The sequence below is a fragment of the Belonocnema kinseyi genome, chromosome 2, assembly GCF_010883055.1.
Source record: "Belonocnema kinseyi isolate 2016_QV_RU_SX_M_011 chromosome 2, B_treatae_v1, whole genome shotgun sequence".
Lineage (NCBI taxonomy): Eukaryota > Metazoa > Arthropoda > Insecta > Hymenoptera > Cynipidae > Belonocnema > Belonocnema kinseyi.
This window is the reverse complement of record NC_046658.1, coordinates 103,957,442-103,978,304: the sequence shown is the minus strand read 5'-3', so window position 1 is coordinate 103,978,304 and position 20,863 is coordinate 103,957,442. Positions and strand designations below refer to the sequence as shown.

The 20,863-nt window shown below is 28.2% G+C and overlaps 1 protein-coding gene across 2 annotated transcripts; it reads right to left on the bottom strand.

Annotated features, from left to right (window-relative positions):
• Positions 1-651: 651 nt before the first annotated feature.
• Positions 652-19,061, bottom strand: LOC117167372 (E3 ubiquitin-protein ligase MARCH2-like). 2 transcript variants are annotated; one of them, XM_033352250.1, is made up of 6 exons: positions 18,864-19,061; positions 18,295-18,462; positions 12,974-13,151; positions 8,276-8,450; positions 5,120-5,322; positions 652-1,609 (listed from the first exon to the last, which is right to left on the bottom strand). In XM_033352250.1, the coding sequence occupies exons 1-6, from the start codon at positions 18,916-18,918 to the stop codon at positions 1,429-1,431; spliced, it is 960 nt and encodes a 319-aa protein (XP_033208141.1). In that variant the 5' UTR covers positions 18,919-19,061; the 3' UTR covers positions 652-1,428. The 2 variants fall into 2 exon arrangements, with proteins under 2 accessions (XP_033208141.1, XP_033208142.1); XM_033352251.1 differs by having other exon boundaries at positions 5,132-5,322.
• Between the last annotated feature and the right edge of the window lie 1,802 nt (positions 19,062-20,863).

Below are 20,863 nucleotides of genomic sequence, written 5' to 3'. Positions count from 1 at the left end.
CGTCAAAATTACAAAATTTTGAAGTGTAAAGCTTAAAACTTCCAGAATTGTTAATTGTAAATTTAAAAAAATAAAAATACATCCATTTTTAAGATTTACTATGAAAAATTCTATAATACTAATGAACAATTAAAAATCCTTCAATTTTTTTCAATCAGAAGTCGTCAGAAGTTTTAACTTCAAAATCGTAAACTCGCATAATTTTAATGATGTATGAAAGCAAATTTTAATCTTGATCATTTTGAAACGTAAAAGTCAAATGTTTACATACAATTATAAATCTTCCGAATTGAAAAATTGTTTAATATAAAATTAACTCAATATAAAAACTTTTTAATTCCAAAAATCAAAAGTGTAAAGTTCTATAATTTTAAAGAGTTGCAGTCGAAACTTCTTCATTTTTAATGATGCAAAAATAAATTTTTTCAATTTGAACGATTTTGAAGATTAAAGTCAAGCCTTTATATATAAATCTGTCAATGCTTGAAAATTGTATAATTGCTCTTTTTGGATTATCAAAATCAAAATTTTTTTATTTTATACATTTGTAATACAAAATTTTGCAATTTGGAAGCGTTACAATTGAAAATTTTGAGAAAACATAATTGCAAATTATTCAATTTTTAAGGTCTGTAATTTTAAAGCTTTTTCCAACAGCTCAATTTTGAAGATTTACCATATTTAATTCTTTAATTTGAATGATTTGCATCATGCAAATTTTCAACTTTGACTTCGATTTGACAATCACTCACGTATGGAAGAAAATACCAACTTTCTAAAGTTAACATTCAACTCACTAAATCCGAATTGATTGAAAATGTCTAATGAAAATGCAAAAATTCAGTCGCTGATCCAATCAGATACATTTGACTGATTGTTATTTAACTTTAACTAAATAATTTTGAAAGAAGGTAGTTAAAAATCTGCGTGTACATACTTTCCTCAAAAAAAGGTGCCTTATTAAAAAATACTTTTATGAAGTATTAAAAATATGAGATGTCTTTTCTTTTGTTAACCACAAATTTTAATTTCTTTCTATATTATTCGACCTTTGATTACACTTATTGGACGCAGCAATTTTTATTTTGAATGTGTAATATATATGATCTATAAAATTGAAATATTAAACTTGTAAGCTAGATTACAATTATGAAATCAAAGTAAACAGGTTTGTCTCGGGGTTATTTCCGAATACTCTTTTTCTTCCTTCGTATTTTTTATCTTCTCAAGCCAATCAGATTACAAGTACGGGCATCTTCACGCATCCGTAAATTATTTCCTGTACACGAGCGACTGTCTTTAATTAACGGGATGATTAAGGAAGGGTAAGCTTTAATGAAATGCAATCAAACGGGTCGCAACTTTGCATGCGGCGAGTCGAGTAGGAAACATATTATTCGAAAATAATGTCTTGCTAGCTTCTTTCAATTAAAAAACGTTCAAAAAATTTCCAAGCTCGTCCTCTTGCCATTGGTCGAGCTCATTCTCTTCTTGCTCAGAGTAGGGTAGAGACGCTATAGGAAAAGCAGTGTGTTCATAAACATTCTCTGGTAATAATCGCACGATGAAGTTGTTTCTCCAGAATCTGCGCCAGCGTCTGCTATGAAATCTGAAAAAATTACATGAACATTGCTTAGGCTGCCTAATGAATTCTTGCTTTGTTGAAAAAAGTACTGCCACACATTTTCTTATATCTAAAAACAAATTGTTCAAAAGTTCTGCTTTTAAAATTTTCATAATTTCAGCTTATCAAAGTGTATGCAGTTTTAAAGTTAAGGTACATAATTTTTACGTAACTGAAAAATAATATATATATGTATGAATTTTCTGAGAAATTTCGAAATTTACTATGGATTGAATGAATTTTCTGGTAATCTGAACTGAAATTTCCAAAAAGTTCGAAAATCTAAAATCTGGTCTGGGAGTTCACTGAAAAAACAATATTCTAATTTTAAGAATTTCCCACTAACTTGAAGAATAATTGCAACTTAAATAAGCGCCAAGAATATATTCTTAATGTAAGATGGAGGCCCTCTTACCTTAAGAATATATATTCTTTTTAAATTATTCTTGTCTATATGATAATAAGGTATAGTTAATCTTAGAATATAGAGGTTAGGTCTCGGTGTGACAGCGCGAAATGAATTCATGATAAATATATGTAAATTGTGCTTTGCGAAATATTTAATTGAAAAGTAAATAAATTGTGAGCATCAAAGCCGGAAGTAAGTATACTGTTAAATTGAGTAAGTAAAAAATGTTTAGGTTAAAAACTATTATTTGAATTGAAAATTAGAATGTACTGAACACATTTTGACACATTTTGATGAAAAATATTTGATTATTTGTATGTTGTACTTACCACTTTTCTTTAAAGTAAAACGATAAATGCCCAAAATTACAACAAAAAATAAACTGGTCTGATAACACGTGGCACGAAACGTTAAAATAATATATTGAACTGAGCAAGGCGCATTTTTCTTCGCGCATTTATTCTCCCCAATAATATTATCATTTTAAGAATATTTTCTCCCTTTAGTTAGAATATGCCTCTAAGAATATGATACTCTTAATATTAGAATATCGTTTTTTCTGTGTTCAGATATTTACTTCTGAAAATTATGAACGTTTATGAAATTTTGATTCTGTAATTGTATTTTCAAGAAGAATAGGATTTTCAGATGCAGATTTTAAAATTCAAGTTGTAGCGTTATTGAAATTTTAAAGAAGTTGGAAAAACTAATGATGTCTATAAGTGCAGATACTTATTTTTGAAAATTATTAATATTTATTAAATTTTTACAAATATGCTTATTCAATTTGAAAATAATTTGAATTTTCAAAAACTGGGCAAATTTTAAGCAGCAATTTTATTTAAATTTCGAAACAGAATGGCGTAATATAATTTTAACTTTTAATTAGCGTCACTATTTTAATTTTTTGTTGCTACAGCAGCGTGAATAAATTTCAAGGGGAGGGCTATAGTCCAATATTTTCCATACATCCCAATTTTTCAGGACGAGACGCAGCCTTATTTATTTTGTAAACGTTTTTAATAATACACTTCATCGCTAAAAAATATTAATTACAGTCTACAATCACTGAGTGTGATTTAAAATTAAAACAAATTTAAAACACTTTAATTAACAGTTATAAATTCGTAGTTGATAACCCTCAGAATTTAATTAAAATTATTACCTATACCTACTTTATTTTCATAACTCACTAGGAGAAAATCAGACGAGTTGTTTTTTGTTCGGATTCGCATTTTTTTAATAAACGGTTATCACGAGTGAATGTATTTGGTAATTAATTTGTAATAGTTTAGGACTTTCTTATTAATTTCAAAAATTTTATTTCTTTTGTATATCGCTAATTACGGGTATCTTACCAACTCTGTAGTATATTTACTGAATTTTCAGGGTGTTATAGTTTCAACCTTTAATATTTTTTAAAATAAATTATTATCTTTTAATATTACGAATAATTGTTATTTCAAAGCACTTTAACCTAATTTATGATGTAACTGCATTTTCAACAGGAATAGGATTTTCAGATACAGACTTTAAAATTCAAGTTGTACTGTTATTGAAATTTTAAAGAAGTTGGAGAAATTTATGTCTACAATATCAGATACTTATTTTTGAAAATTATTAATATTCATGAAATTTTGACAAATCTGCTCATTAAATCTGAACATGAATTAAATATTGAAAAACTTTGGACAAATTTTAAGCAGCAGTTTTAGTTAAATTTCGAAACGAATGTGAAATTTAACGTCAGATTTCAACATTGATAAGTTGATTTAACTTTATGAAAGTTTTAACTGTTTCAGGATAGGGTGTTTTGGCTAATTTCATTAGAAAATATATTTTTGTTTATGATAGATCAATTTAAAATTTGAAAATAAAATATGTAAATTCATGAAATATTTAAAACCAAAAATCAAAAATTCCTATGCTAGATTTGGCATTTCCAAAAAAAATCTTGGCTAAATTTATATTGGGAAGATCCAAGTTGGTCGATAGCTCATTTGGGTACGCTAAGTTTAGATACTTCCGATTTTAGATAGTTCATGTAAGTAGGGTTCGAATCTCCAGCCTATGCGATTTTTCAAAGCGCTTGCGCATTTGATTATATGCGTAAGTAACCTTGCGTGCAATTTCTTAATTTCAAGAAGAAATTAGGTACAGTAATAATATATAAAACAATTTCGTGTTGCAAAATTATTGTTTTGAATTTTGAGTAAATAGCACCCGAAATTTCAAAAGGCCTTCGAAAATCAAAAGACCTTTTCAATTTATTTTCAATTTGTAAAAAATACAACTTTAAGGCTAAAAAATTCTTTCATCTCTAGAAAGTATTTTCTTTTTATGCAGAAATAAGGCTTAAATTTTAACAAACAAAAAAGAACATTTTAAAAATATTATTGTGCGTAGAATGCGAAAATTTTTCTTTCATTATAATAAGTGGGTTGAAATGACCTCTCAAAATTTTTCTTCCTGAAATAATGACAATATTTTATATTACTTGAAATAGCGACTATATTCCCTTTTTGAAAAGAAAGCATCACTTTAGTGATCTTTAAATGATATTTAATCCCTTTCAATTCTTCTGATTTCCTTTTAATTCTTTTGAATACACTGAAATGGAATCTCTAGAAATTTTTGGATTTTGGCCAATTCATTTGAATATTACTTTAATCTAATGCGATCACACATTTTTTTATTATCAGCCCGATAATATTTACAACATTTTTTGATTATTTTTAATATTCGGGGCTCTTTCCCTAACAAATAACCCATATTTGAAACTATAAAAACTATATTTATTAGAACTGAAACGGCCTGGTAAAACCTCTTAACAATTTTTTAAAAATAAAATAAAATTTATAGTAATACTTTTTCAATAAAAAGCAGAACTTTAGGGAGTATCGTCTGAAAAATTTTTTAATTAAGATTTTTATTAGCCACACTAATATTGCTGTAAAAACTACCTGTTTAGAAAAATATGTAAATCAATATTAAAATTAATCTAGAAATATGTTTATGAACGCGAATATTTGTCTGGATTCGAGTGTTATTTTTAATTTTGCATTAGGCTTTTATTTATTTAATACCTGATGATGTACCTTCCAAGGGTTATGAGCCATCCCCAATAGGCTACCAGAGTTAAGGAACATGTCGGTAATATCGCTATTATCATCCAAGGTAATTCATAAATACCACTTTGTAACATCAATTTTACAGCAAGGGCACAAATATAGATGGAAAATAAAGCCAGTGGTGTCGTTGCAGCAAGGTAAAGAATGTCCAGCAACATCTAGTGAAGACAGAATTTAAAACTGTACTAAAAAAAAGAATTAATTTTTTATTTTCATTTGTGTGGCTTTCAAAGATAAAATTTTATTTCCAAATTTGTCGTGCGATTATTGTAGAACTCCGGTGGGACAAATGTTATGGAATACAGACTTCAAAGCCTAAAATGAAAGCAAGGGAAATTGGGTGATGTTTTTTCATAAAAGTGTGCGACTTTTAGGGGAACAATTTTCAAATAAATACTTATATTTCTAAATAGAAAAATTAATAATGAACAGAAAAATTTCTAATAAACTAGATACATTTTAAACCAAAGAAAGTAATGAACAACAAAATAAACTTGTTAATATATTACGAAACATAAAAAGGTGTCATTTTGCTGATAATCTTCTTTTCACATTTTTTATTTTTCATTATATTATTTTACAGTTAATGCTGAAATAAAAAAGGGATATTATAAGTTTCATATGGGCTCAACCGTTTTTCAGTGTAACCATTCAAAAATTCGATTTTTGAACAAAAATTTTGTTCACTGTAAAGCAGTGGACAAGACCGAAACTTACCAGATATCCAGCATATTATATTGGCTATTTAAAAAAAATAGGTGGGATTTTTGTAAAAATTTACTTTTAAGATTTTAAAAAAAAGCGTATTGCTTAATTTTTATTATAGAATATGGTATAAATGCAGTGAAACCCTTTAATAACGCTGACCACTAAAGTTATTCCGCGAATTGACGCCACGCCGCGGATACAAGGGAAAGTGCTGCACGGGGTGAGCGATGGTCACACAGACGTGCAAAACAAAAGCGTTGTGATCCGAAGCGGCAGTCAATCGGGCTTATTGCCACCCAACGTCAGCCCCAAAAACCTGCGCAATAGAAGGGTCTCACTGTACTCAATAATTTTTACATCCTAATTTGAGCCTTGAAGCTTGATTGTCTAACAAAATAGGTGTATTTTCGACAAAAGAGATTTTTAACAACAAAAACGAATCTTAAACAAAAGAGCTGAATTTTTAAGATTATAACAAAAAGTACAATTCCAAACAATTTTTACAATTAACTTATTTTATTTTTTATAATTAATTTATAATTATATTTAAGTTTTTAAATAAATAGTTGAAATTTCATGCAAAAAAGACGAATTTTCAACCAAATAGTTAAATCTTCAAGTCAAAAACACGAATGTTGCAAAATGCAATTGAATTTTAAACAAAACCGTTCATTTTATTCCAAGTTAGAGGATTTTTCTACCATAAAAGATTAACATTCAATCCAAAAAGACGTTTTTGTACCCAAAATGGCGTATATTTAACAAAACAGTTAAACTTTTGAACACAGAAGAATAATTTTCAACAAAATAATTGAATTTTTAACATAATACTTAAATCTTTATCAAAAAGAAATTATTTTTTAGGCCAAATGTAGCATTTTTAACCAAAAAACTTAAGTTTCTATAAAAAAATACATTTTTAACAAAACAAAAACAACAACAAAACTTTATTTTCTGCTAAAGTAGATCACTTCTTAACAAAATAGTTGAATTTTTAACGGTAAGAAATTTTCAATCCAAAATAACGAATGTTTTAGCCAAAAACACGAATTTTCAACAAACCAGTTTATTTACAAACAAAAAAGAGGAATTTTTACCAAGAAAGATCAATTTTCTATACAAAAAATTAATTTCAAATGCAAAAGGACGAATTTTCTGCATAAAAAGGCGTATGTTCAATAAAACAGTTAATTTTTATATAAAAAAGATGGATTTTGTTATAAAAAAAGATTACTTCTCGATCAAGCATAACGAGGTTTTAATCTTAAAGGATGAATGTTAAAGAAAACAGTTAATTTCTCGGCCAAAAAGGATGCATTTTTAACAAAAAAGGTGAATTATTAACAAAACAATTAAATTTTTAACCAAATATTTTAATTTTCAGCCAAATTTTCAATAATGTTAACCAAACTATTTCAATTTTTAACAACAAAAAATTACTTTTTAATAAATAGTAAGTTTTCTATAAAATAGTTAAATATTTAAGAAAAAAATTATATTTTTCGCAACTTGTTAAATTTCTCTTAATTTTAATTAGACCAGAGCTGAAAAAGTTGATCTTTAAAAGGTTGATTGTTTTCGAAATTCTGTATAAAATAAGCCCCGGGTGAAGCCAATTTGTCTAGTGTTTAAATAGATATTGCAAAAATAATGTAAATTTTTATGTTTTTCATATTGAAGCTATTTTTTCATTGTATCACAAGAGCTTACGAGTATGAATTATAAAAAATTTCTTTTCGAATTGCAAGAACTTGAAGTTGTAATAAAAAAGTCGGAAAAATTTGAAAATATCTGTAGGCAAATCAGAATAAAAGTTAAATAAATATATTTGTTGAGGAAATTACATAGAAACTGCATAATTATATGTGTAATATATTTTACAAAAATGTTTTTGTTACCAAAAATAATATTGCACTTTTTCAAAATTTTTTGTTTCATCTTCAAATTCTTGCAATTCAAAAAGAAAATTGTTACGATTTATACTCATAAGCTGTTGAGATACAGTGAAAAAAGGTTCAAAATGAGCCCAAGAACATTGAAAAATGTTGACTATTTCGGAAATTATTGAAAAATTTAAGAAACATTGAAATTTACAATATTTTTGCAATATCTACTTAAAAACTAAACAATTAGCTTCATCCTGGGCTTATTTTATACAGAAGTTCGAAAAACAATCAACCTTTTAGAGATAATTTGTTTTAGCTCTGGTATAATAAAAATTCAGAGAATTTATTCAGTCATAAAAAAAGAGGGGGTCTAAAGCTGTTGCACGTCAGTGTACTTTACCGGCCTAGGCAGTTAAGGCGCACTTCACCGTCCGCGAGAATTTTGCGCGCATGCGGGTTCGTTACTTTGCCATACGCGCACTGTTCTGCGCGGTACTTATCCATTGTTACTATTTACCTGACGTGTTGCAAATACTGTCTTGAACCAAATAACAATACTTCGGTAAATACTGTGACGAGGGACCCTTCTTATTGAGAAGTGGTGGCCGCATAATTCACATCTGGTGTGCCCTGATTCTGTCAACCATCGCTCAAGACATTCTACGTGTACCAAACCAACTGTACCACGACATCTGGAATGATTATTAATTTTGTAATCAACCAATTAAAATTAAATAATATTTAAATCATCAATTTATCGAACAATTTTCTCGGACTTTTTGCGAACATAGGATTTTTTCCTTATATCATAAAAATCATAGGTGTCCTCCTTCAAATATATTCATCTCAAAAAAAGTAACGTATTATTATTTATTTGTAAAAATTAGCTTTCAGGAGTGTAAGTCTTCAAAATATTTGAAAGATTTAAAGTATTTAAACAGCTTTCAAGGAAATTCATAGAATTTCCAGGACTCAATTATTTTAAGGAGCGCTTAAAGGTTTCGAACGTTTTAAGAAATTTTAAATGATTTTACAAATTCCAAGGCATTGCAAGAAATTTCATAAAAATAAATTAAGGGATTGAATATTATTTTAAAAACAGATTTAAAAAAATGCAATTGTAAACAATTCGAAATTTCATAACAATTTTGAAGAATTTCATAGGATTTAAACGGCTTTCGAGTATTTTCAATTTTAGAAACATTTTGAGTAATTTAGAAGAACCTGTTTGAAGTTTGAAAAAAATTAAGAATAATTTATAATTTTTCAGAAATATTTCAAACTTTAAAAAATTTTTTAAACTATTTAAAATTCTAACAATTCTTAAATATCTTTTTAAATCATTCGAATTAATTCATTTTGGACAATTTTGGAAATCTTTTGTAATGGTTAGTAATCGTTAAAAATATTTTCTTAACATTAATTCTTTTAAATAAAGCAAGTCTGCACAATTAAAAAATTGCTTTAAAATCTTCATGGTTCTTTATTGATGATTTTTTAAATCTTTTAGAACGTCTTAAAATCTTTTAAATTATTCTGTCCGAGAAATCTGAATAGAATTTTTTTTTTTTAAACCTTTCAAAATTTTTAAATAGCTTCAACATTTTATTTCAAAATCTTATAAAATCTACACTTTGCTTACTTTTTTTCCTAATTGTGTTTTACATTTTTGGAAATTATTTTCAATTTAAAACTTTTTTTTAACCATTTAAAAAAATTTTAAACCTATCTGCATATTTTTTTTAATTATTCAAATTTTTTCAAAAATGTTCTGAAAAATTAAGAAATTTGCCTTTAAATCTTACAGATTCTATTATAACAATGTTGTAAATCTTTTAAAATCTTACTAAATATTCTTTTAAAATTCAATTTTCTTATTAAATAATTACTTTAAATTTCCCCATCATTTTTCAGAACGTTTTTTATTACATATTTACAACCTTTCAAAATCCTTAATAAGCTTTACTACAAAATATTCAAAAAGGAAATTTTTTTTAAATTTGTTAGGAATGTTTGCAACTTCTAAATTAATTTTGAAATCTTTGTCAATTTTCTCTTTAAAGTTATTTTTTAAAATAAAAATCAGGTTCAATTTAAAAAAGATGTTAAGACATATTTTTATTATCTGAACTATTACCTGAACTTTCCAGACTTTTTATTTTAAACAGGAAAAAGAACGGCAGCTTCATCCAATTAGGAACGCGGGTTTCTCTACATCAAATAGTTTCGAGAAATAATCGAAAATGGCGGTATGCGCCTATCCATATTTACACAAGTAGCAAAAGTGCGCTTGTATATTTTTAAACGTCTTGCAAGAGGTGAAATATAACAGAAATATAAGATCAACTATTTTTTAATTGTTTAAAAGTTTCATTTATTATTCGTTGTGGGCGATTTAAAACCGTTTCTCTATTAAAGTTAATTTTTCTATAAACGAAAACATTAAAATAAGTTATAAACCCTTGTTATTTTAAAAGTTTCAAAGAAAATTGTCACATCATTTTCAAGAATTTTTTATTTTTAACATTTAAACTATTTACATAAATAACATATATACTTACATAATGTATAAACTTAAGAGATTAATATACATATTTAAAATGTAGATTTAAATTTCAATCATGTTCCTAAAAAACATACTTTTCATGACAAAGCGAACGTCACAAATTTATCAGTATTTTAAAAAATTTCACCGTTTATATTTTTTAGGAAATATGATATTTTATTATTTTAAAAGATTACAGTTGGAAGAAACTCTTTAAACTGACGTTGACTAATTGGATGTTACGTTATGTTTCTTGAAAGGAAAACATTAAATTTTGTATTTCAAATTGTATTCACAATGAAAAATTTGATGTATAAAAAATATTTGAACCGAAGAAGATTTTAATTTTAAATACAATATAGTTCAATTTCTCCCAAAAAAGAAAATTTTAACAAAACATCTGAATCCTAAACAAACAAAAAATCATTTTTACCATTTTTACTTTTAATCAAAAAATATTAAATATTTTCCAAAAGAGACCAATTTTCTACAAACAAATTCAATTTTTGAACACGAAAATATGATATTTCTACCAAGAAAATTTATTTTATACCAAAAAAGATGTATTTAAATGAAATAGTGAGATTTTCAAGTAAAGATATGAGTTTTCAACTGAGACGATGAATCAGCCACAAAAAACTATTATAAATTCTAAACTTAGAGTGTATCTTAAATTTAAAGTCTCGCACACTCTCTAAAATTGAATTTTATAGTTAAATATTAAAAAGTAGAGTACCCAGATAAAGAGTTGACAAAACAATTTGAAAACCAAATTGCACATATTGGCTATATTTTTGAAATTGTCAAGAGATTTTGTTCGCATAGAAGACAGAGGAGTTTTTTTGATGAAATTTGCTAATTGAAAAAAAACTAATACTTAGTTGACATTGATTCCTAGGTTTGTCAGATCGATTTGCGAGGAAGAGCAATGGAACAGTTCTTGCGTGGGACTCATCGGATCCCTACGGACTCTTCCTCAAGAGACCGTGACTTCCTTGAACTTCGACGTGACGTGCAGCGCGGAACTTTAATGATGGTGAACAGTGATTGTCTCGTGATAGGAAAGTTAACTTCATTGACGTTTAGCGCAAGTGCAAGTAGAAGAATGTAGCTTCAATTGCTTTATTTATTACATCCGAAAATAATGCATTTAACATTCACAACACAAACTACACCAAATTTTATTTATTTATATCCTTCATCAAACAATCTACATCAAAATTCACAATCCATTTTAGGACCTAAAATATTTCAAACATCGAACTACACACATTTGTTATGCCCCCCCCCCTAACCCACTTCAAAGAAGAAACCTTAAAAAAATTGTCTAAATGCTCTAAACACAGGCGAAATTAGCTCTTTCCCGAAAATTGAGGAATAAACTTTCGAAATTAAATTATTGTGTACTAGTATAGCTGTTTTTATTTTGCACGATTATTAATCCTAAAGAACAAAATTTCTATAGAATTTCTTTTTTCTTTTAATAAAACGATATTTTAAAAAACAATGCATCCTCAAAAGTAAATATTTTAACAGTAAGAATAGATCCTGTTTTATCGAAAAATATTTTTGCGATTTGAGAAAAAAATTATGAATTTATAACATTCGGATTTTGTTCTGCATTTTTTTCTTCGAATTTTGCGCACATAAATAAAGTATTTACTCGAAAACCGCAACTTTTTGGGGCTAAACCGTTTTTTTAAGTCCGAAGAATGTTTTCTCTGAAAATATTACTTCAGCATTTTTCTCGCCAACCATGCAAGAAATAATGGCAGAGGAAGAGGGATTTTTTATGGAATCTTTTTGCATATTTAAACTTATGTCTTTATTATTTTTTTATTTTGTAGGATCTTTCGACGCTTCTGAGAAAAATGCGGAAATTGGATTTTATGAACAAAAATTCCCGTGGATAACATAATTTTTTAACACGTATAAAAACAATAGCATGTTTTCCTTCTAGAAGGCCAAAGTTTAAAAAATTGTGAAAAATATGTATAGTTTTTTTTTGCAAAAATCGACATTTTACATTTCTAAACAAATCCTCGTCACCTCTTCAACTTAATGTTTTCTAAATTTTCGGATGGATTTCGAAATAAGACGGAAAAAGTCACTAGAATCCAAAAGGAATATTGAAATACCTGAATTAAATATAAAATTACATAATTTTAAATACAAAAACTGATCAAATGATCAAAAATCTTTTTTAGATTTGTAAACATATTTTTTTCATTTTCAATGAGAAAAGTAAATGAAACATTGAATCGAGACGTATGCAAATAATAAAAAGTTTGTAACACAAGTCATTTTTAAAGTTTTTTTATGTAATATTTTTCTTATTTCAAAATTCTTAAAGTTAAAAATGTATATCCTAATGGGAAGTAGTAGATATTCCCAAATTTCAAAACATTTGAAGTTTTTTTTATTTTTGTCCAAATGAACGCTTCCACAGTATTAGAATGTCTCAGTGAAGTATATTTTTTCACTTAACCCTAATTTTCATGGGGACTAATTTCTCATGTTGCTAAAAACTGTAACGTTGTGGGTAAATAACTAATTGTTTCCACAATTTTATAAATATTTCATTTAGCAACATTTTATTGGAAATATATATATATATATATATATATATATATATATCAATAAATGCAATAAATAAAAAATATTCCTTACTTGCAAGCCGAAATCAAAGGACCGAGATAAGCGAAGTTGGAAATGTTGGACGCCTGATTCTCTATTGGACGATTGCTCTGAGTTCTCCATTCCCATAAGGGACGATTTCCACTCAAAGGTGGAAAGCTTCCCATATGACATATTCTGCATATGTCTCCAATTATATTCGAGCCAGAATCTTTCATAGATAAAATTATAATATCATTAAAATTTATATCATAGAAATTAAGATATTTTCACCTTATAATTAATTATATACAGTAAAAAAAAGGGTGGCCGCAGGTCAGGAAAACCCTGAAATCAGGAAACACTCAAGGAATTCCTTTAATTTTTATTATTAATTAATTAATAATTATTATGATTATTCAATTGTTTGGTCAGGTCACCTGGAATTGGACCTTGAGCTTGACCTTCAAGATCATTTGAAGCTCCATTTTTTTACATTTAGCGTTACTCAGGAACAACAACGTGGACGTAGTAAAATCTGTTCCCTTCGGTGTGCTAGATTTAAGTGAGTCCCCTCGCCGCTCACATATGATTATTAGCATTAATCAGCATAACAGCTTATTTTAAGTGCTCGAATGGTTCTTCGTTCACCTCTTGACAGTAAGCTAATCGATGATAAAAAGCATCAATATCATTTAAGATCATTTTAACGGGAATGAGAGCTGACTCATGTATGATCCTTTACCGTAATTCATCTAAATTTTGGGGTTTCACTTTATTCAAAGTTCCATCAAGTAGGAAAGTTGGTGTATCTGAAAAAGCTGTGTATGATGGAAAGTTAGGATCTTCAACTGTTCGTGCCATCATGTCTTCAGAAAACTCAACGCGATGATCGAAATATTTTTCATTCAACTTGTGAACCAGTTTCACTTTAAATGGATGGAATTTCGCTCTTTATAGTACGTTGTGTACAAAACATTTACTTATGTCATGCTTTCGAGCTGCTCTGCGGATGGAATTATGCGGATTTTCAGTGAATGATAACAAAACATCTCGTGACTTCTCCTCATTTTTTGCTGACCTTTGTCTGCCTGATCTAGGTAGATCTCTGATAACCCCGAGATTATTGAACATACTAACTGTATTTTGAATGGTCGAGAGTGCAATTGGAGTTCTACCAACCCTAAATGTTTTATTGAAAACATTCATTACTGTCCTGAGAAATCTTTCCACTTGATCCGAACCTCTCATCATAAGAAGTGTTATTTTTTCTCTTCCAGTGAGGCGGTACATTTTGAGTTTACGGACTAGCCCATACTTAAATTTCAATCAGATTCAAGAAGGTTAAACTTATAACGCAGACAAACGTTAAAAAAAATTAAAAATGTAATCTGGTAGTTTTACGTAAAAGCTCCACCTCTCTTTTACATGTAAACTACTGCACTCATGATTGACACAAACTTTTGTATGGTAAAAAATTTGGAATTCGTTGCTTGTTGAAGTATCAATTTATAACGAAGCTTAAACTTGTAACTATTCAGTTCTTTAATTTTCATTTATTTATTATTTCATGATTTGTTTGTGAAGAAAGTTAAAACTATACTTTAATTGACTTTTTTAATATTCGTAGGCTTGATGCTAGCATAACTAATATTCAATACTCAAATTTTGTAATAACGCAAATAGCGTTTGTAAATAAGGCGTCAAAGACACTATGGCAATCGATGCTAATATTAAACAGTCAGGAGCTAGGGGACTCACTTAAAATTAGCACCCCGATCGTGAGAGGCGAGGAGACTCACGTAAATCAAATACTCCAAAGGGAAGAAATTTTACTACGTCCACATCGTTGTTCCTGGGTAACGCTAAATGTAAAAAATTGACCTTAAAATTACATGGAAGGTCAAGCTCAAGGTCAGACCCATACCTGGGTCAAGCCTTAAAATTTTCGGCTGAAGTTCAAGATCATCCTTGACCCATGACCTGAGACAAAGCTGACCTTGAAATAACCTTGAACGTATTAGAAAAAATTGGAACTGAAATTTTTTCCATTTGTTCTTAAAGAAGGTTCTCAAAGCACATACGGCTTTAACGATTACACTCTCACTATGACACTCGCGCTTCGCGCTCGATAATTTGTGTCCAAATGAAAAACTTCATCAAGATAATATAACTTGAAAAAATATATTTTTTCCTTTTATTGAAAATTTTCAAAATGTAGAAAAACATATCACTTTTTTAATTTTTATCGAAAAAAACGTCATTAGGATAATTTGCAAGTCTTTTTTCCGCGTACCATAAAATTTGGCAAAAATTTCTGAAACTCATAAACATTTATTTTTAATGTTGAAAAAGCTCTAATTTTTTAAATTTTTGTCAAAATGTTCAAAAGTATATAACTTTTCTAATTTTCATCTAAATTGCAAATTTTATTTTGATAATTTGCAAGCGTTCTACCCATCTATAAGAAACGTTGAAAAAAATTTTTTAATTTGAAAAAAAATTTCATATTTTAAAAATTCTCTAAATTTCTTAATTTTGCTTGAAAATATCTGCTTAACAAACGTAACTTTCATTTTGAGAACCTTAAGAAATGTATCAAAGGTTGATTCGATTGGAAAAATCCTTCAAATGTTAGCAAGGTAACTAACTATACATACAAACAGACATATAGACAGACACCTATACAATTTCATGATTTCGTACTCTGTGAGTACCAAAACGTAAAGACCCTTTAAAAAACAGAGATCGAAAATTTGGACGATTACATTACACTCTCATGAATGAGAATGTAAAAATTGAAAAATTCAGGGGATGTCAGTAAGAAGCCTTAAATAGCTGGCAAGAATAATCAGGGCTGCTAAACAGTCACTTTTTAAAATAAAATGTCACATTAGTAACTTTTCTTTCAATAAATTTACGCATGGGTTAATGAATATATGGAATATATTCTGTACTATTTTGTATGTTCTTTTTTTTCCACATTTGCAGGTATTTTAAAAGAGTGAAAGAAACTTTTAATGATTGCAATAATTTTAAGCGATTTCAGCGGATTTTAAGGACTTTCGGGTATTTTTAAAAAGTCCAAAGAATTTTTGAGAGCATTAAAAATTGTATTAGATTTTTAAAAATTTTGAAGGGTTTGAAAATATTAGAAAATAGATTCTAATAATTTGAAGTTATTCCAAAGGATTTTAAAAACTGCAGGATATATTAAGGGGCTTCAAAAAGTTTCAAGGGAATAAGAATATTTCGATTTGAAATTTTTTAGGCTATTTGAAGAAATTACGAAAAAATTTTAAGAGCTTTAAATATTTCAAAAAATTTTAAGAACCTTTTAAAATTTCAAAGGGATTGGGAATATTTTAGGAGATTTCAAATGATTCCAAGGAATTTCAAAAATTTTAGGCGATTTTAGGGTATTTATGAAACTTCTAAGGAATTTTAAAGGACTTTAAAAAGTTCCGAAAAATTCCAAAAGATTTCGAATTCAATTTTTTGTGCATTAAAAAAATTACAATGAGTTTTAAAGAAATTTAAATAGTTTCAGAGGATTTCTCAATAGAATTTAAAGGCTTTGAAATATTTCTGGGTATTTAAAAAGATTCTAAGGCATTTTCAAGAGTTTCAAAGAGTATCAAAGTATCGCAAAAGATTTTAAATTATATGAAATATTTTAGGGAATGTTAAAAGATTTCAAGGAATCTTTTATTAATTTCTGTACTTCAAAGAGATGTCAAAGGATTTGAAATATTATAGGCTATGTTAAAAGATCCAAAGGATTTTCAAGACCTTTACAAAATTGGAAGGCATTTCAAAAGATTTCAAAGGATTTTAAATATTTTAGTGAATTTAAAATAATTCTAAGGAATGTTTACTTTATTTCAATAATTTGAAGATATTTCAAACGACTTTAAAGATTTTAGGGTATTTTTTAGACATCTAAGAAATTTTAAAGAGCTTAAAAACTTACGAGGGATTTTAAAACGTTTTGCAGGATTTGAAATGTTGTATATAGGCATTTAAAATATTTTCAACGGTTTGAAATATTTTAGGGAGTCTCAAGGGATTCCAAAGCAATTTCAAAAGCTTAAGAAAATTTCAAGTTATTTTTAAAGATTTTAAAGTAGTTTAAAAATTGTATGATATTTTAAACAATCTAAGGAATCTGCAGTTGATTCCAATAATTTAAAGGGATTTCTAAGAATTTGAAAGATTTTAGGGTATTTTCAGTAATTCCAAGGATTTTAGAAAAAAGTTTTAAGGAATTTCAAATTGTTTTAAAGAATGACAAATTTTGTTTAGAGTATTAAATAAATCTCAAGGAATTTTCAGAAGCTTTAGAAAATTGCAAGAAATCTCAAAAGATTTTGAAGGATTTGAAATATTTAACAGAGATTTAAAATAATTATAAGGTATTTTAAAGAAGTATTGGAAGTTTTAAGGGAATTCGAAAGATTCCAAAGTATTTTAAATACTTAAGCGGATTTTTAAAGATTCCAAGAAATTTTAATTTTGTTACAATAATTTTAAGGGATTTTCAAGGATATAAAATATTTTAGGGTATTGTAAAACATTCCAAGGCATTTTTAATAAATTTGAAAATTTTCGAGGGATTTGCAGAATTGCATTGATGTTGAGGGATTTAACAAAATTGCATGTAACTGTAAAGAATTTCATAGAACTTCGGTTGTGTTTTAAGATATTTAACAAGATTCTAAAAAATATTATAAGATTTTCGAGGATTTCAATGATTTTAAAAGCTCTCAAGGTATTTTAATCAATTTCCCAGCATCTTAGAAAATTTCCAATTCCATTGAATTTCACGGGATTTTATCATAATTTAATAGATTTCAGACAATTTATTTGTTTCATTTTTTCACTTTGAATTTCACTCTGCATTTGATGAAATTCTTCTCATTTCCCATTAATTTCTCTAAATTTATCGGAATTTTACTAAAATCAATGGATTTGTCAGAATCTTGTACAATTTATTTGAATTCTTTTTAATTTAACTTGAATTTTTAGGGAGTAGTATAAAATTAATTCTTTTGAATTCTTTTTCGGTTCTAATAAGCCATTTTCAGTTTTTCAGGTAAATTAGACACGGGGAAAATAAAAATTAGTTAAAGAAAAATCAGAGAAAAAGTCGAAGAATTTTGAAAATTAAGTTTTCCGGCCACCCTAAAAAGTGCTGAATCAAAAGTCATTTTGTTAAATTTGGAACTGTTTTGAAATCAAAAAATATCCTACTGATGAATCTTCGGTAGACCATTTCTACTTCCTGTAATAATTATTCATAAATAACTATATATTATTCATTATACAAATGATAAAACTAGAAATAAAGAGGAACAATAAATTAAAAGATCTACCACTTTCAATCTCCTTCGTCAGATTGTTATCTTCTTTTTCCTGAGATTGGACGTTCTTGCCCAATTCATATTCTTCAGCCGTCGAACTCAACTTCCTCTTATCCTCCTTTACCTTGCTGCTTTCGATTTTAGAATCAGTCAGGAAATTTTCATCATCACGGTTGGTCGCTAGTCCGGTAATACATAACACAATTATCGAGAAACTCGTAACTTATTAAAAGTATGCTAATTTGATTTATAAGACTCTACCACATCAGAAATGACCATTAATTATCGCTAATTAAATTTAGATAATGGCAACTACTCTTATGCCTTGAATATTGAAAGGATAATTAATAAGTAAATATTTATCTTTGATGTATTAAACATTAAAATTGGGCTTTTAATTGCTTATGACTTTATCAATCACCTCATAATTGTTATTTGTTATAGAGACTACTTTTAAAACTGAAACCTACTGATATATAATAAATTATCTTTTTATCAATATTGGTATTTGGATAGATGCATAATGATAAATTTTATTTGGTTGTTTGAAAAATAAAAGTTTTGAAGGCGCTAGTCCTAACCTATGTCACTTGGTAGATTTCCATCTTCGGGTGAATTCTCCTCGCTACTGGACATCAATGCCGTTTGTAGTACATCTTGTTTTCCAGTATTAACTAGGACCAGAATTTTTTAAATTTGTATGCCAAATTATTTTTTAGTTGAACCTGAACAAAACATATTGATGTGAAGTTGTGAATAAATGCCTGTTATTTTTAAGCATTGCCATCCTTTAACCCTCTACTCTGAAGATGGTTTTAAACTTTAAGGATCGCAGAAAAACATTCTCAAGATTTGAATTTTTAATTTTCAGAAAAAAAGAGCCTCAGGGTGGCCGCAAATAGAGAAACCCGAGGATTAGCCTGGAATTTGCAGTATTAAGAAAAATCCGGACATTTTTTTTTAAAGCAAGGATTTTTAATATTTGTTTTGAATTCTGCAATAAATATGTTCTCGCTATTCAAAAAAGTGTGGTTCGATTTGTTTTCATAGTATTATCAAACATCTCATTTAAAAAATCAAAGATTATTTTATGTATATTCAAGAGTAAAAATTTTATTTTTGGTTCAAAAATAAATGTTTCTTTTATAATGTACATAGATAAATTTAACAAATTAAATCAAATTTTGATGGTTTGTTCAATGATAAAGTTCCTTGTAGTTGTATTATGAGAACCAACAGTTTCTCTTCAGATATTTAACTCAGTCAATTGACCTAATAATATTTTTAATATAAATAAATTATTAAAATAAAAATTATTATTACACCATTAAGCCATTTCCCTTTCGGGGTAGGCGTGACTCACTCGGCAGGGGAAAGGAGTAGTGTGTGGAAGGGATAGAGATTTTTCAGATTGATTCAGAATTCTCGTGTTATTTAAGTAAATAACACGTTCGTTCCGCAACACTGCTCCGACCCAGGTTGCTGATCAATCTCTCTAGCAATCACCCCAAGCGAGGAACCTCACGAAGTCGTTATGTAAGTTTCCCCACTTGGGTCCATTAATAGCCAAGGTCTTTGTTTCATGCGTAATTCACTTTACTGACACTCTTTTTATTAACTATTCGCCGCGATACTTTCCTGTCCTGGCATACTTCTCTAGCTTCTTTTATGTCCATGCATTTTTTCATGCAGGCTCTCGTGTTTCTGTGACTTCTTATGTCTCTTCTAAGTAGGGTCTCATTCACACATTCTAACCATTCAACACTGATCCGACCCAGGTTGCTGATCAATCTCTCTAGCAATCACCCCAAGCGAGGAACCTCACGAAGTCGTTATGTAAGGTTCCCCACTTGGGTCCATTAATAGCCAAGGTCTTTGTTTCAGGCGTCATTCACTTTACTGACACTCTTTTTATTAACTATTCGCCGCCATACTTTCCTGTCCTGGCATACTTCTCTAGCTTCTTTTATGTCCATGCATTTTTTCATGCAGGCTCTCGTGTTTCTGTGACTTCTTATGTCTCTTCTAAGTAGGGTCTCATTCACACATTCTAACCATTCTTTCCGCGGTCTACCTCTGGGCACGTTGCCATTTACTTTACCTTGATATACTTTTAGAATTATCTCGTTACTTTGTCCACTAGGGATTTCCCGCTTATTATGCGCATGAATCTCATATCAATTGCGTTAATTTTACTCTTATCTTTTTCTTGATAAGTCCATGTCTCGCTACCGTATAGTACAGTCGGAACAAATATAGAATTATGTATTGCCCGTTTAGCTTTATTTGATATATTTTTACTTCTGATAAGGGGACCTGCTCTACCAATAACATTTTTACCTTCATTTATTCGTCTATCTAATTCCTCATCTATCTTCCCGTCCCTAGTAAATAAGATACCAAGGTATACGAACTTATCAACTTGTTCAATTCTCTCATCATTTAATAAAATATTGCATAGCGTTTTCTCACTCTTTATTTCGAACACCATAGTTTTTGTTTTATTTGCGTTAATTCTGAGGCCCATGCTCTTCATGCTTGCATCTAGTTTATTCAACATTCTTTGTAGGTCTTCGATAGA